Genomic DNA, 12,466 nt, shown 5'->3' on the forward strand with positions numbered 1-12,466 from the left:
CAGAGATGAGACCAAACAGAGCAAACAGGTATAGCTCCTTGTGTCAGACACCTGTTAAAGTATATATACATAATGTTTTTAGCTTAAAAAGGATTCTTCTGATCAAGGAGCAGCACCTAGGAGCCTCAAGTCTTGCCCCTTTTTAGTGGCTTGCATTATGTAATATATGCAATATTACCAACATATTTAAATGAATGCAAACACAACTGCAAAAATAACACTAACATGTAAAATTGGGAAGTGTATCATTCACTACTGCTGTCTAAATTACACCCAAAACACTCCAACTGTCTGTTGTGAAGCTCTTTTTCAAGAATGAGCTTCTCTTCATTCATCATACTGTAATGCCTGTTAGCACTAACTCCATGGCTATTTTTATATGTCAAAATCTAATGACTCGCACATGCACAAAACCCATAAGTCCATGATAAATGTAATGAGGTCAGGTTTTGATGAGCCAGTGAATGGCATGTCCTCTGGGTTCATGTGAAACAACAACAGCGATTCTTATTTATGACACTTTCATTTATCTAAACATTGGTGATTGGTAAGAGCACAGAATTCAAAGCTCGTATTTAAGGGATTGAACAGTAATGCAACAATCGATCAACACACTAACAATATTGCTGAGCCTGTCTGCGGTGCACAATCTTGTTTTAGACAAGTATAGTCGCAGAATACAGTGCCAGACAGCCATCGGCTCATGGAGCGTGCAAAAAGCTTGCTATCTAAAGTGCTTACTCGGTCTAAGATCTGAAAAATAAATGAAGGATGCCTAAAGTAAGAACAGAACAAAGAAAAAGATGTTGGCAAGAAAGAAAGTAGAGAGGAATATAAGAATCCAGTTTACCTAATATGTGTGTCTAACATAATGGAGGCACGCAGACTCACAAAGTGTACAGATATGCCAAGTCATCACATGCAAGCAAATGCCCGGATAGACGCGAATAACGAGGCACACCTACACGGAGGCTGAGTTGATGTGAACCCATTTCAGGACCAATAATCTCTGTCTCACCACACCATACACAGGAATAGCACCAAATCTGCAAACAAAGCTCACCTCCTTCTCACCTGTTGCTATGGAACTAAAAGGAGAGAGGGTGTATTGTTAACAAGAAAGCCAACAACACAGAGATGGTGCTTGGATATTACCAAGATTTATCACATTTCCAACTTAAGTGAGTCTAAACTGTGGTTGCTATGCTAGCTGGGCCTAAAGATGCAAAAAAAAAAAGAGACTAAATTTAGATGTGGATATGTCATCACTGCTTCCCTTCTTCACAAAACACACATACTCTGTTTGTAAGATACAGGTAGCAGGTTGACTTATGAGGACTGACGAGTAGCATTAGCAATGCTCTGCACATAAATGTTTTTCTTCTGGAGTGTTTACTCTGGCTGATAAATGACAATTGGAGTACTCTTCTTCTCTGGTTCTTATCCGGAGGAACAGTGACTTAACAGTGACACAATGCCTCTCTCTCTCTCTCTCTCTCTCTCTCTCTCTCGTTAATACAGGTTTTCCCTTTTCTTTTCGGCTTTCGTCCTTTCGCCCGTGCTTTGATTTCAGCGTCAAGTCACCTTGCTTAACTTTGTAGCCTTAATAAGGTCATTTCTATTGCCCTTTGGTCTTTGTAGCTTTGTTTTCCTAATAATGAGTCAGCTATTGACAGTTCTGAACCCTTCAGTTCAATTCAGTCATATTTATATATCACCAATTCACACTAACAGTCCTCTTAAGGCGCTTTATACTTTTTAGGCAAAGGCCCTACAATATTGGAAGGTAACCCCAATAATCATACAACTCCTATGAGAAAGCACTTGGTGAGAGTGAGAAGGAAAAACTCCCTTTTAAGGGGAAGAAACCTCAGAGGATGGGCAGCCATCTGCCACGACTGGTTCAGGTTGAGGGGAGGAAGATATGACAAAAGACACACTATGGGAGAAAGAGTTTTTTCCATAACTAACGATGAAATATAACACTGGTGTATAAACACAAGGGAGTGAAAAGAGTTGATTGAATTGTTCAATCACCATGAGAAGCAGTATGGGAAGATTTATCATAAAGGAAGTCCAAATCCAAACTGGGAGCTGGTTCTATAGTAGAGAGCCCTGGTAGCTAACCCTTAGTTAAGACCAGAAAATAAATGTAGCTACATTCTTCTTATCAGTTTGCTCATATCGGGGTGAAATGGTACAGCAAAATGTATCCATGCACCTAACATGCGAGTAAAGAGAAACATGATGGTACCAGTCAGTCACAATAGCTCTGTGAGCTGCCATCTGTTTTCTCTCTAATGTTACTTTGACTTCCTGCTAGCATTTTGTTCAAAGGACTGGACATAATTTCATTAAACAAATAACTTCTGGTGGAGGGAATGAGGTTACCATAACCCAGCTAGAGATGCTGAAGTATTTTAGGGAGAGGACATCTCATCCCCTCATCACCTCTATCACCTTTCTGATAGGGACGTTTTCTTGTAGATGAACACAACTGGTGAGATGCACAGTATTGTTATTCAGTGCATTCTCCAAAATAAAATATTGTATTAACCCCATTTTTCTCTGTATTGTTTGTCTTTTAGGATCTTGCTGACTGTCGTTGTCATCTTCCGTATTCTGATTGTGGCCATCGTCGGAGAGACGGTGTATGAGGATGAGCAGACCATGTTCATCTGTAATACTTTACAGCCAGGCTGCAACCAAGCTTGCTATGACAAAGCCTTCCCCATTTCCCACATCCGCTACTGGGTCTTCCAGATCATACTGGTGTGCACACCCAGCCTCTGCTTTATCACCTACTCTGTCCATCAGTCAGCCAAGCAGAGAGACCGGCGCTACTCTTTTCTCTATCCAATAATGGAGAGGGACTACGGTGGAAGGGATGGGGCTCGGAAGCTCCGCAACATAAATGGAATTCTAGTTCAGCACGGAGGGGATAGTGGAGGAGGGAAGGAAGAACCTGACTGTCTGGAGGTGAAGGAGATCCCCAATGCCCCACGGGGCCTCACGCACGGGAAGAGCTCCAAGGTTCGGCGTCAAGAAGGGATCTCCCGCTTTTACATCATTCAGGTGGTGTTCAGAAACGCCCTAGAGATTGGCTTCTTAGCGGGCCAGTACTTCCTTTATGGCTTCAGCGTGCCTGGGATTTTCGAGTGCGACCGCTACCCGTGTCTCAAGGAGGTGGAGTGCTACGTGTCCCGACCCACAGAAAAAACGGTTTTCCTGGTCTTCATGTTTGCCGTGAGCGGCATTTGCGTGGTGCTCAATCTGGCTGAGCTCAATCATCTCGGCTGGCGCAAGATCAAGGCCGCCATCAGGGGCGTCCAGGCCCGCAGGAAGTCTATCTGTGAAATCAGGAAGAAGGACATGGCGCATCTGTCTCAGCCACCCAACCTGGGACGCACACAGTCCAGCGAATCGGCCTACGTCTGACGATGAAGACAGATAACAGAGGGGGAGCGGGATGAATGTGCAACAGAGAGAATGAACGAATTCTGATTTTAATTTAATGAAGATGGTGTGGAGGTCAAACAAGATGACCTCTCCTCTATGACAGAATGAAACAGAATGTAAAAAAAAAGACCAAACCTCGGGCTCTGCGGCGCTGAAAGTCAGCAGAGGCTTGAGAAGGAAGAAAATTAGAGAGCATCAAAGAGGACAATAAATTTCATTTTGCAAACATACATAATAAAGACACGCTGATCTCATAAGGAGATAGTCCAACTGCCATTTTATACTTCTGTCTTTTTTAACTAACGACCTTCTCTGCTTCTCGTTTCTTATGCGGAGAATTAAATCCTCACGGGGCTGATCTAGAGATGAGAGTAAGAGGGGAAGAGGGAGGAAAACAGATGAGAGGCTGTTTTGTGTTCTCCGGGGATATTCGAAGGCGACATGGTTGTGTGATGCATCCCATGGTGCTTTTCTTCTGGACTGTGTCAGCCTCAGTGAAAAAAAAAAATGGGAGGGGGGGGGCAGGATAGGGGATGGGACAGGGAGGATGAGCAGCAGCAACATTATTAAAAAGAGGAACGGAAGAACTGTCAAAGCCGTGACAGACTCTGGGGAATGAAGGCAAGTTTGAGAGTGAGGGAGAACAGGAGGGAGACGTCACGCTTTGGGAAAACATATGAACCAAGGAAGAGAGGGGGGGGGAGGGGGGGGGGGAGACAGAACGTTTTTCTTTTACTTCCTCTCTTTGCCTGCCTGAGATTTTGAGGTAGACCGACGCCAAGAGAGAAAGCGCTGCCTCCCAACAGCATGTCATGCCTCTGCTGGAACACCGTTACAAGCCAAAACCAAGAGAGCAAGACTGACGATGTTTATGTTTAGTCTCTTGGCAAAAGTTGATTTTAACACAAACACAGTGAGTACAATAAACACTCCCCCCCCTCTCCTTCTCTGCCCTATCCCTTACTCTTGCTCTGCTCCACTGTACAGACCTGTACAGCTGTACAGACCCGAGGGGTTTTTCAAACGACAGCAGTGACCTTCGCTGCTCTCCTGCTGCGTAAACATCTGAGAGGAACTAATGAACAAACGGATGATCGGCCAGACAGCGTCAGTCTCTGCTAAAGCACAAACTCCACTCCCTCCAGCTTTTTCGTGTGCTATGAGATGAAACAAAAAGAGAAGAGCGAAAGATAACAAAAGAGCTTGAGAAGAGATCGCTTTACTACAACTTTAAACAGATTTTATAAAACACATCACAATGAATAATGATTTTTCTTCTTTTGAGAAAGCGATGGTGCCATCCTTGAGATATTTAATTATTGCTGAAACGTTACATAGAGTATATCATGGTAATATTATTTATCCATTTAGAGTATATCCAAATAGATTTATTTATCTTTATGGGGCGGGTTGATTGGGAAATCTTGTTGCTGTACTTTTTATGTATAAACTGTCTGTCTTTTCTTTTCATTTTAGTTGAGTTTGAAGAATTTGTCACTGTAGGTCCTGATTAATGACATGCACGGTGTAGGGAGGGGAGAGATTTGTGAGCTTTGATATAAAAAATGCTTGAGGATGTGCAGCTGATTTTTTCAAACTTCTTTTGCAGCTCTTTAGAGTAACACTTCTTGTTACTTATTAAAATGCACCTTTATGTGTTTTATAGAGCCTTGATTTTCTTCAAAAATCAGCTGCGCAGCTTCAGGTAATTAAGGCCTATGAGCCATTAGACAAAGGCATGTTTACACAATGCGGTGTTTCTTGAACGATCAAGCTGTGTAACTGATCGTAGTTGCTCTCTAGGGACAGTTGTAGGTTGTTTGTTTTTTTAATTTCAGTGGCTTTCGTTTTGCATTTCTTTCCTGACTGGATTTCAGCATGCATGCATGGTGAGAGAAAAGAGAACGATGTGCAAGAAACAGAAAAAGATAAAGATGACAGAGAGTGTTGCACCTTGATTATTGCAGACGAGTGAAAGAGTGGCAGACTGAAGGAAGTCACGCTGGGAAAAAGATTGTATTTCTGGACACATATAGACATGCACGAGTTTATGATGCAAAAGATGGAAGGAACACACTGTGTGCCTACTGAACCAGATATAGAGACAGTTGGGTATACTTTGGTTCCACCAGCATGATTTCCTCCTGTAACTCTGCGGGGAGGAGGCCCAGGTGACTGAGACAAGGGCACAAGCACATAGCAGTTTATGCCAAACTCACAATTTGTCTGTTTAAGTCTTTTTGCAGAGGCCATAATCAGTTTGCAGGTAATTGTTACATTCCAACACTCTGTGCTTTAGCCATTTAGGAGTATCAAGTGAGCATCTGCAAACTGATCACCCCTACGCAGCTCTATAGTGCAGTGGCTTCTCTTTGAGACATTTGGGCTTTGGTTCTAAAAGGGGCCATCCTTGCACTAATGCAACTTTCTCACTTTGCTTATATGATCCTTTAAATACATACCAAATGGCAGATAAGCTGTAAGAAACACACAGCTACATGCATTCATCCCCATCCAGAAAATGAGAGAAGAGAAGATGGCAGAATAACTAACAGCCAAAAAAGCTTTGTTTTTAATGGGGTAAAGTCTGTTTTTATGTCCTGGTGACAACTGGAATTAGAGGTGATTGACATAAACCCTCAAATAAGGCATTAAAAGATGGCTGCAAAGTGGAGACATGCTTCATATGACATACATATGACCCAGGGGCCAGAACTGGCAAAGACTCCAATCCGGCTCCACTGCACAGCTTTGGAAATCCTTAAGGAAGGCATACATTTTGGACTTTTAACAGCATTTTATTTTATTCGTTTTACCTTCATGGGCCCTTCATGCTACAAGAAAGTATTTCAGTAATGCATAAAAAATTTAATCACAGAAAAGTTCCTGTTTTTCCAAGAAACTTGTGACTTGGATAAACTTTCAGAATTGTAATTATGAGAGAGTTAATGAGCTACAGCTACTGACGCATTTATTTCTTACAATTTAACCCGAAAAAGAGTCGTGCTGATAGATTTCTTTCATTTATTACAGCAACATTTCTTAATCTTGTGTATTTTCTGCACAGTCAGCCTTTAACTTATATTTTATGTTAAGTCATAAAAACCATGCAGAGTACATATACATGATCACTGATCATTTTAAAAAGAAAAATCAGTGCCACAAAATGATATTGAAGCTATAGTGGAAATACTCTGGATATGACATGATGCTAAGTAATGGCCCTAGATCTGCAGTTGGCCTTTGAGCTTAAGCAGCAGATCTATTTTTACATTCACTCTTACTTTTATAATCTCTGTGATTCTTACAGGTGATTATCCCCAGATTTAGTCTCTTCTGAGGATGCCGATGGGACTCGGTGAAATCAGCGAAGTTTACTACGTGGACTAGGAGGGACAAATGTGCTGACAGGCCATGCCAGAATGCCTAAGGGTTGAGCAACCTCTTGGCCTTCACTTACTGTGAGCGTGTACTTCTAGTGAAAGCTTAAATGCTGACCTTGAGCTTAAAAGCCAAGCCAATGTCCTGTACTATATGCAGCTCTGGCTGAAGAGTCACTGCACAGTACAGCGCTGATCTAATCCCTGCAGAGCACAGGTCAGTGCTGGTGTGAGGACTATTTTTACTGAATGGCGTGCACGCATGTTCAACATACACTCATTCTGCTACGAAAACAAGCAAATGCAAAAGTAGGAAGAGGAGTTTGAGCTCAGTTTAGAGCTCTTGGATTCTGTCGTTATGTCTGGTTTCATTCAGGTCAGAAACACAAACATGCACGCAGTGTGAGGATGTGGAAGGCCATAAACGTGTCCTGGTTTTCTTCGGTTTACATTTATCCAGAGTTCATTAGTGACTTGCAGCCAGTCAGTGGGTCCATCACGTTCCAAAAGTAAAAGCAGGCCTCAGTTCTTCCAGCAGTCCACTACTCTCCACCGTCTGCTTTTCTATTTGTCAATGTGAAATGAATTATGTAATTTATTTTTTTGTTTTTTATTTGCTTCTCTTTTTGACTTGTGGGTTCATTTTGTTGTCTGTTGCTCTTTTCGTGCAGTGACATATCAAAAAAAAAGAAAGATGTTTTTTCTATGTAACGGAACAAAAAAAACTATATGTGTAAAATCAAGGGTAGAGTTCTGAAATATAAGACTAGCAGAAAATATGTTATATTTCCTCCCTTGCCAAAGTGATATGCAAAATTTAATTAATTTTCAAAGATTTTGTTTATTTTAAATGCATGTGTAATTGCTAGAGTAAGCATGTTTCTATGTTTTCTTCAACAGAATCTTAAAAGAAAGGCTTTTTAAAGTCCAAAATATGGAATGAAGCTATTTTGTCTCGATGCCAAGTGTGTATATAATTTACCCAGTTTTCAGACACTACAGAGCCAGGCAGAGTATACCAACTCAGTGATGTTAAAACTACCTATTACATTTTAGCCATCTGAATTTCCAAAAGGCTAGAAAAACCACTGCATCCGGTAAATCTTCTAGTTCAAGAAATTACAAAAACACCGATATATACCTTTATAATTAGTTGAGCTTTGTAAGCCAGTCGCTCAAATGTTGTACTGTAAAAACCACAGGGTACACAGGAATATGAACGTACAGGTAAAAGACTGGCACCATTTAGATGTCAGAACATTCCAGGGTTTAGCCTCCAGCACAAAGTGTAACTGACCTACAGTTTCCACTGTTTTAGAGTTCGATGATTGAATCCTCAGTGAAGCTCCCTACGGACAACCTATTCAGGAAAGAAAACTGGTGATCTTTTACACCAGTCTCTTTTTTAGTACAAATACACAAAAGATTGCTTTTATAAAAACAGTATGCATGCCAGCATACCTTCCATTTTCAATCTAACCTTGTACTGTAAAGCCCAACAATGAAAATTGTCCTCAAGCCTGATTGTTTACCTGTTGGTGCTACTGAGGTTGGATTTCAGATACATTGCCACATTCCCTAATGTCCAGCACACTACTGCCCACAAATGTACCACAGATCAATGAGGGTCTCCTTAAAAAAAAAATCAAGCCGTTTCTCTTGACTGTTACTAACAGATGGCTACGTGTGCAAGAGCATACAGCCTGATGACATCATTTCCCTAACTCTCCACTTACTTTACAACGCAGAAAAGTAGCAAACAAATTGATTCCTCAGGAAACGCAACCTGTAAATGAGCTGTTTCATTCATTCACACAGAGCTCATTGCACTTCTACATAACTCTTTATTCTGCTGCCAGAAAGACCTTAAATTAACTTAATCACATTATGTAGCCAATTTTAAGGGCTAGTAGTGGCCTCTGAGCAAGTTTTGAAAAATGCCCCTCTCATACATTCAAGGGCTTCTTACTACAAATTGAAAAGCCATGGAAAACAGAAAAGAAAATTCAAACTAGGCATGGACAATGTGCACTCTTAGCCCAAGATTAATATAGTATCGTCAGTTAGGCATTAAAATCATTTTTGCATTTAAATTGAAAATTAGACAACTTGTGTCAAACAAAAGGCTTTTTACTCAGTTTAATTAAATTGAAATGAAAGTTATAAAACTCCTTTACCAGATGTTCAGCTTCATTTTATTGTGAAACAAAATGTTCCCTCTTCCTCCTCTGAGCTCTGGGCGATGCTGGTGCTGCCACCCTACAAGGTGCATAACACCCATTTCAGGTTTCAGGAATGCACCTCTCAGTTATAATTACTTCATCTAATTAGACTGAGTGGTAGATCCAGGCAGGATGGAATTTAACCAGTGCTGCCGCCACCTACAGCAGTGGTCACAGTGCCATTGATGTGATATTACTACCTGGAAAGCTTCAGGTTGTTACATTTAGTGGAAAAAAGGAGGTGCAGAACAAGTGGAACATACATCAGTTCCACTCCCTTATTTTCCATCCTCCTGATTAAGACCAGCATTTCATGAGCTCAGACCACGCTGTGTCTTTAAACCGATGTTACAGTGAGAGGGATGAAACCAGAATTGTTGTGTTTTAGGAGAATGGGGGAGCAATGTCAAACATGGCCAATATTTGGCATCCATTAGTGGGGATCAATATTTAAAGGATAATAGATATAGAATATAGAGAATATAGTTAAAAAAAAATGTAGCCCTAGGCAATTATCATTTGTAAGCTTAACCTTTGCAGTCATCTGTGACATCTCCAGATGTACAAAACAACAGGACTGAACAATGGACTACACGCTGAAACACGCTCACACTTGTAACCGTGATCGGAGAACCTGTCGTTTCTGACTGCTGATTTTACAATGTACGTGACGGACCTTCGTTGAAGGTTCACTGTATATTTCTGACTGGTGTACTGTATGTAAAGACTGAATAAAACCTTGAATGTTACATCGAGCCTGAACTGGCATCCAGCCTGCTGATTTATGACCTATAAGTGAGCGTATTTGTCCATTTGTGTGTTACAGATCGGGTCGTTTTCTGAACGATATGGTGTGTGTGTGTGTGTGTGTGTGTGTGTGTGTGTGTGTATAGAAAACATGAGTAGGTGGATATGTGACCACGTGGGAATGATGAGATTTAGGGGGGGAAGCTTTCTGTGGTGTGAAGGAAACTGAATAAAGGTGGCCACAATTCATATTTATAGAGGTCTATTTATAGCAGACAGAAAACAATATTTGAAGAGAGCTGTGTGCAGCACAGCTGGCTGGTGTAATGATATTTCTGAACTCAATAGGTGACAGCAGGATTAAAACCTGATTTTATGATGAAAGGACAGGGTGCGTGTATGTGTGCAGTGCTTTTTTCACACAACATGCAACAGAGTGCATCCAAAAAATACAATGCCTGCATGTATGTAGCATGTTTGTGTGTGTGTGTGTGTGTGTGTGTGTGTGTGAGAGAGAGAGAGCCTATTTGTGTGTGTGCATGTGTGACCAACCCCCATCCACCTTCCTCAGCAAGGTCACATGGTGGCTGTGCTGGACTGGGATTGAAGGCTTGTTGCCACGGCGATAAGCCAGCCGGTAATATCTCTAAGCACAGCCAGGATTAATCTGCCGACAGATGGCTGGCTGCTCAGCACCACTTCCTGAAACACAGACATACACCGAATTCATATTCACCATCATCATCCTCAGCATTATTGTCCTCTAAGCCTTTCATATCACCTTTGCTTCCGCTGGGACGCCGCCATACACATCATCAGTTTCCTCCAACATTGAAGCCATCCACCTTTACTGCATCAACTATAAGACCAGGGTTACGAGTTTTCATCATCGCCATCATTTCTCCTCATCTACATTATGATGAGGAGCCATCATAAATTACTTTTTCTCTCACCTGAATGACCACGGCCATTATCTGAAACTGCCTTCATCTCACAGGGATCAATACACGGGGTATAAGTTAAATCACCTTGTGTGCCTCTCTATTCATCACCATGGCCTCATGAAAATGGAAGCAGGACCTTAGTTCACAGTTCAGAGATTTGACATGTCATGCACACAGCTACTGAGAACACTGCAGAGCAGATGTAAGCAGTGAACCTCACAGTGAAGGTTTGAGGTTTAAACCTTTTGGTTTGCTGGGTACACTTTCTCTGGAGAGTTTCTGTCCTCCATGTGGAATCAGTTCAGCATCATGTACCAAAGGTTGGGGGAATTTATTTGTGAAGACAGTCATAGCAGTATTGCCTGCTGCATCTGGAAAAGCCGGTTTATCTGCAGCACACTGCAAGAAAGATGAATGTGTAAGGCAACCTGAAAATGAATGGATGGTAAATACCTAAATGCATGTCCACATAATAAAAAGTGTACCATATGCACATATGTGCAGACTAAGCAAATTTCCTCCTTCAACACAAGTGTCAGGGAGATGAATCTTTTAACTTACCAAAGTAAGTAAAAATGCATTTGTGCATCTGCACTCATCTGTTACAAGCCTAATAATCCATGACTTCATTATGCATGTGACAGGAGAGTGTAGACTGATACTAAATAAGAGTCGCTGAACCTGACAAATAGCATGACTTCTTCCACCAAAGGTCACCCAGAAAGTCTCTGCTTTAGTTTTGGCCACTAAATTGTAGTATTTTATCCATCTATACTGGTGTTAGCACTAATTACCAGGTATATGTATGTGTGCAGTGTTATCTGATATCTTTTCATCTCACCCAAATATGTAGCATGATTTTACATCTCTGTGCTGGTGTTGTTCCTTCATCCTCATAATAATGTTGACATAAATAATTGCATTTTTATTCTTTTTCCTCCATATTGCAAAGCTATGACATCACACGCCTGATCAGTTGCAATGTTGATGCTGGACAAACATGTTTGTGATGCAGCATCAATACCAACACAGGGAGATTAGACAGACCACAAATATGAGAGGGGTGGAATGTGCTCAAACATACAGTGGGGCAAAAAAGTATTTAGTCAGCCACCGATTGTGCAAGTTCCCCCACTTAAAATGATGACAGAGGTCAGTAATTTGCACCAGAGGTATACTTCAACTGTGAGAGACAGAATGTGAAAAAAAAAAATCCATGAATTCACATGGTAGGATTTGTAAAGAATTTATTCGTAAATCAGGGTGGAAAATAAGTATTTGGTCAATAACAAAAATACAACTCAATACTTTGTAACATAACCTTTGTTGGCAATAACAGAGGTCAAACGTTTACTATAGGTCTTTACCAGGTTTGCACACACAGTAGCTGGTATTTTGGCCCATTCCTCCATGCAGATCTTCTCAAGAGCAGTGATGTTTTGGGGCTGTCGCCGAGCAACACGGACTTTCAACTCCCGCCACAGATTTTCTATGGGGTTGAGGTCTGGAGACTGGCTAGGCCACTCCAGGACTTTCAAATGCTTCTTACGGAGCCACTCCTTTGTTGCCCGGGCGGTGTGTTTTGGATCATTGTCATGTTGGAAGACCCAGCCTCGTTTCATCTTCAAAGTTCTCACTGATGGAAGGAGGTTTTGGCTCAAAATCTCACGATACTTGGCCCCATTCATTCTGTCCTTAACACGGATCAGTCGTC

General features: G+C 41.4%; 1 protein-coding gene and 1 long non-coding RNA gene across 2 annotated transcripts in view; one reads left to right on the top strand and one right to left on the bottom strand.

Annotated features, from left to right (window-relative positions):
* The window catches only part of gjd1b (gap junction protein delta 1b), a 39,743-nt gene extending 29,920 nt beyond the window's left edge, over positions 1-9,823 (top strand). The window contains exon 2 of the mRNA XM_085131570.1: positions 2,589-9,823. Within this exon, the coding sequence (XP_084987696.1) occupies positions 2,589-3,438 (850 nt within the window). The 3' untranslated portion in view covers positions 3,439-9,823. The remainder of the gene's footprint in view (positions 1-2,588) is intronic.
* Positions 8,477-11,830, bottom strand: LOC146504443 (uncharacterized). Its single transcript, XR_014868850.1, has 2 exons — positions 10,762-11,830; positions 8,477-10,667 (listed from the first exon to the last, which is right to left on the bottom strand). It is a non-coding gene; the product is annotated as an uncharacterized LOC146504443 (long non-coding RNA).
* Between the last annotated feature and the right edge of the window lie 636 nt (positions 11,831-12,466).

This window comes from Neolamprologus multifasciatus, chromosome 14 (assembly GCF_963576455.1).
Source record: "Neolamprologus multifasciatus chromosome 14, fNeoMul1.2, whole genome shotgun sequence".
In the NCBI taxonomy this organism is placed as follows: Eukaryota; Metazoa; Chordata; class Actinopteri; order Cichliformes; family Cichlidae; genus Neolamprologus; species Neolamprologus multifasciatus.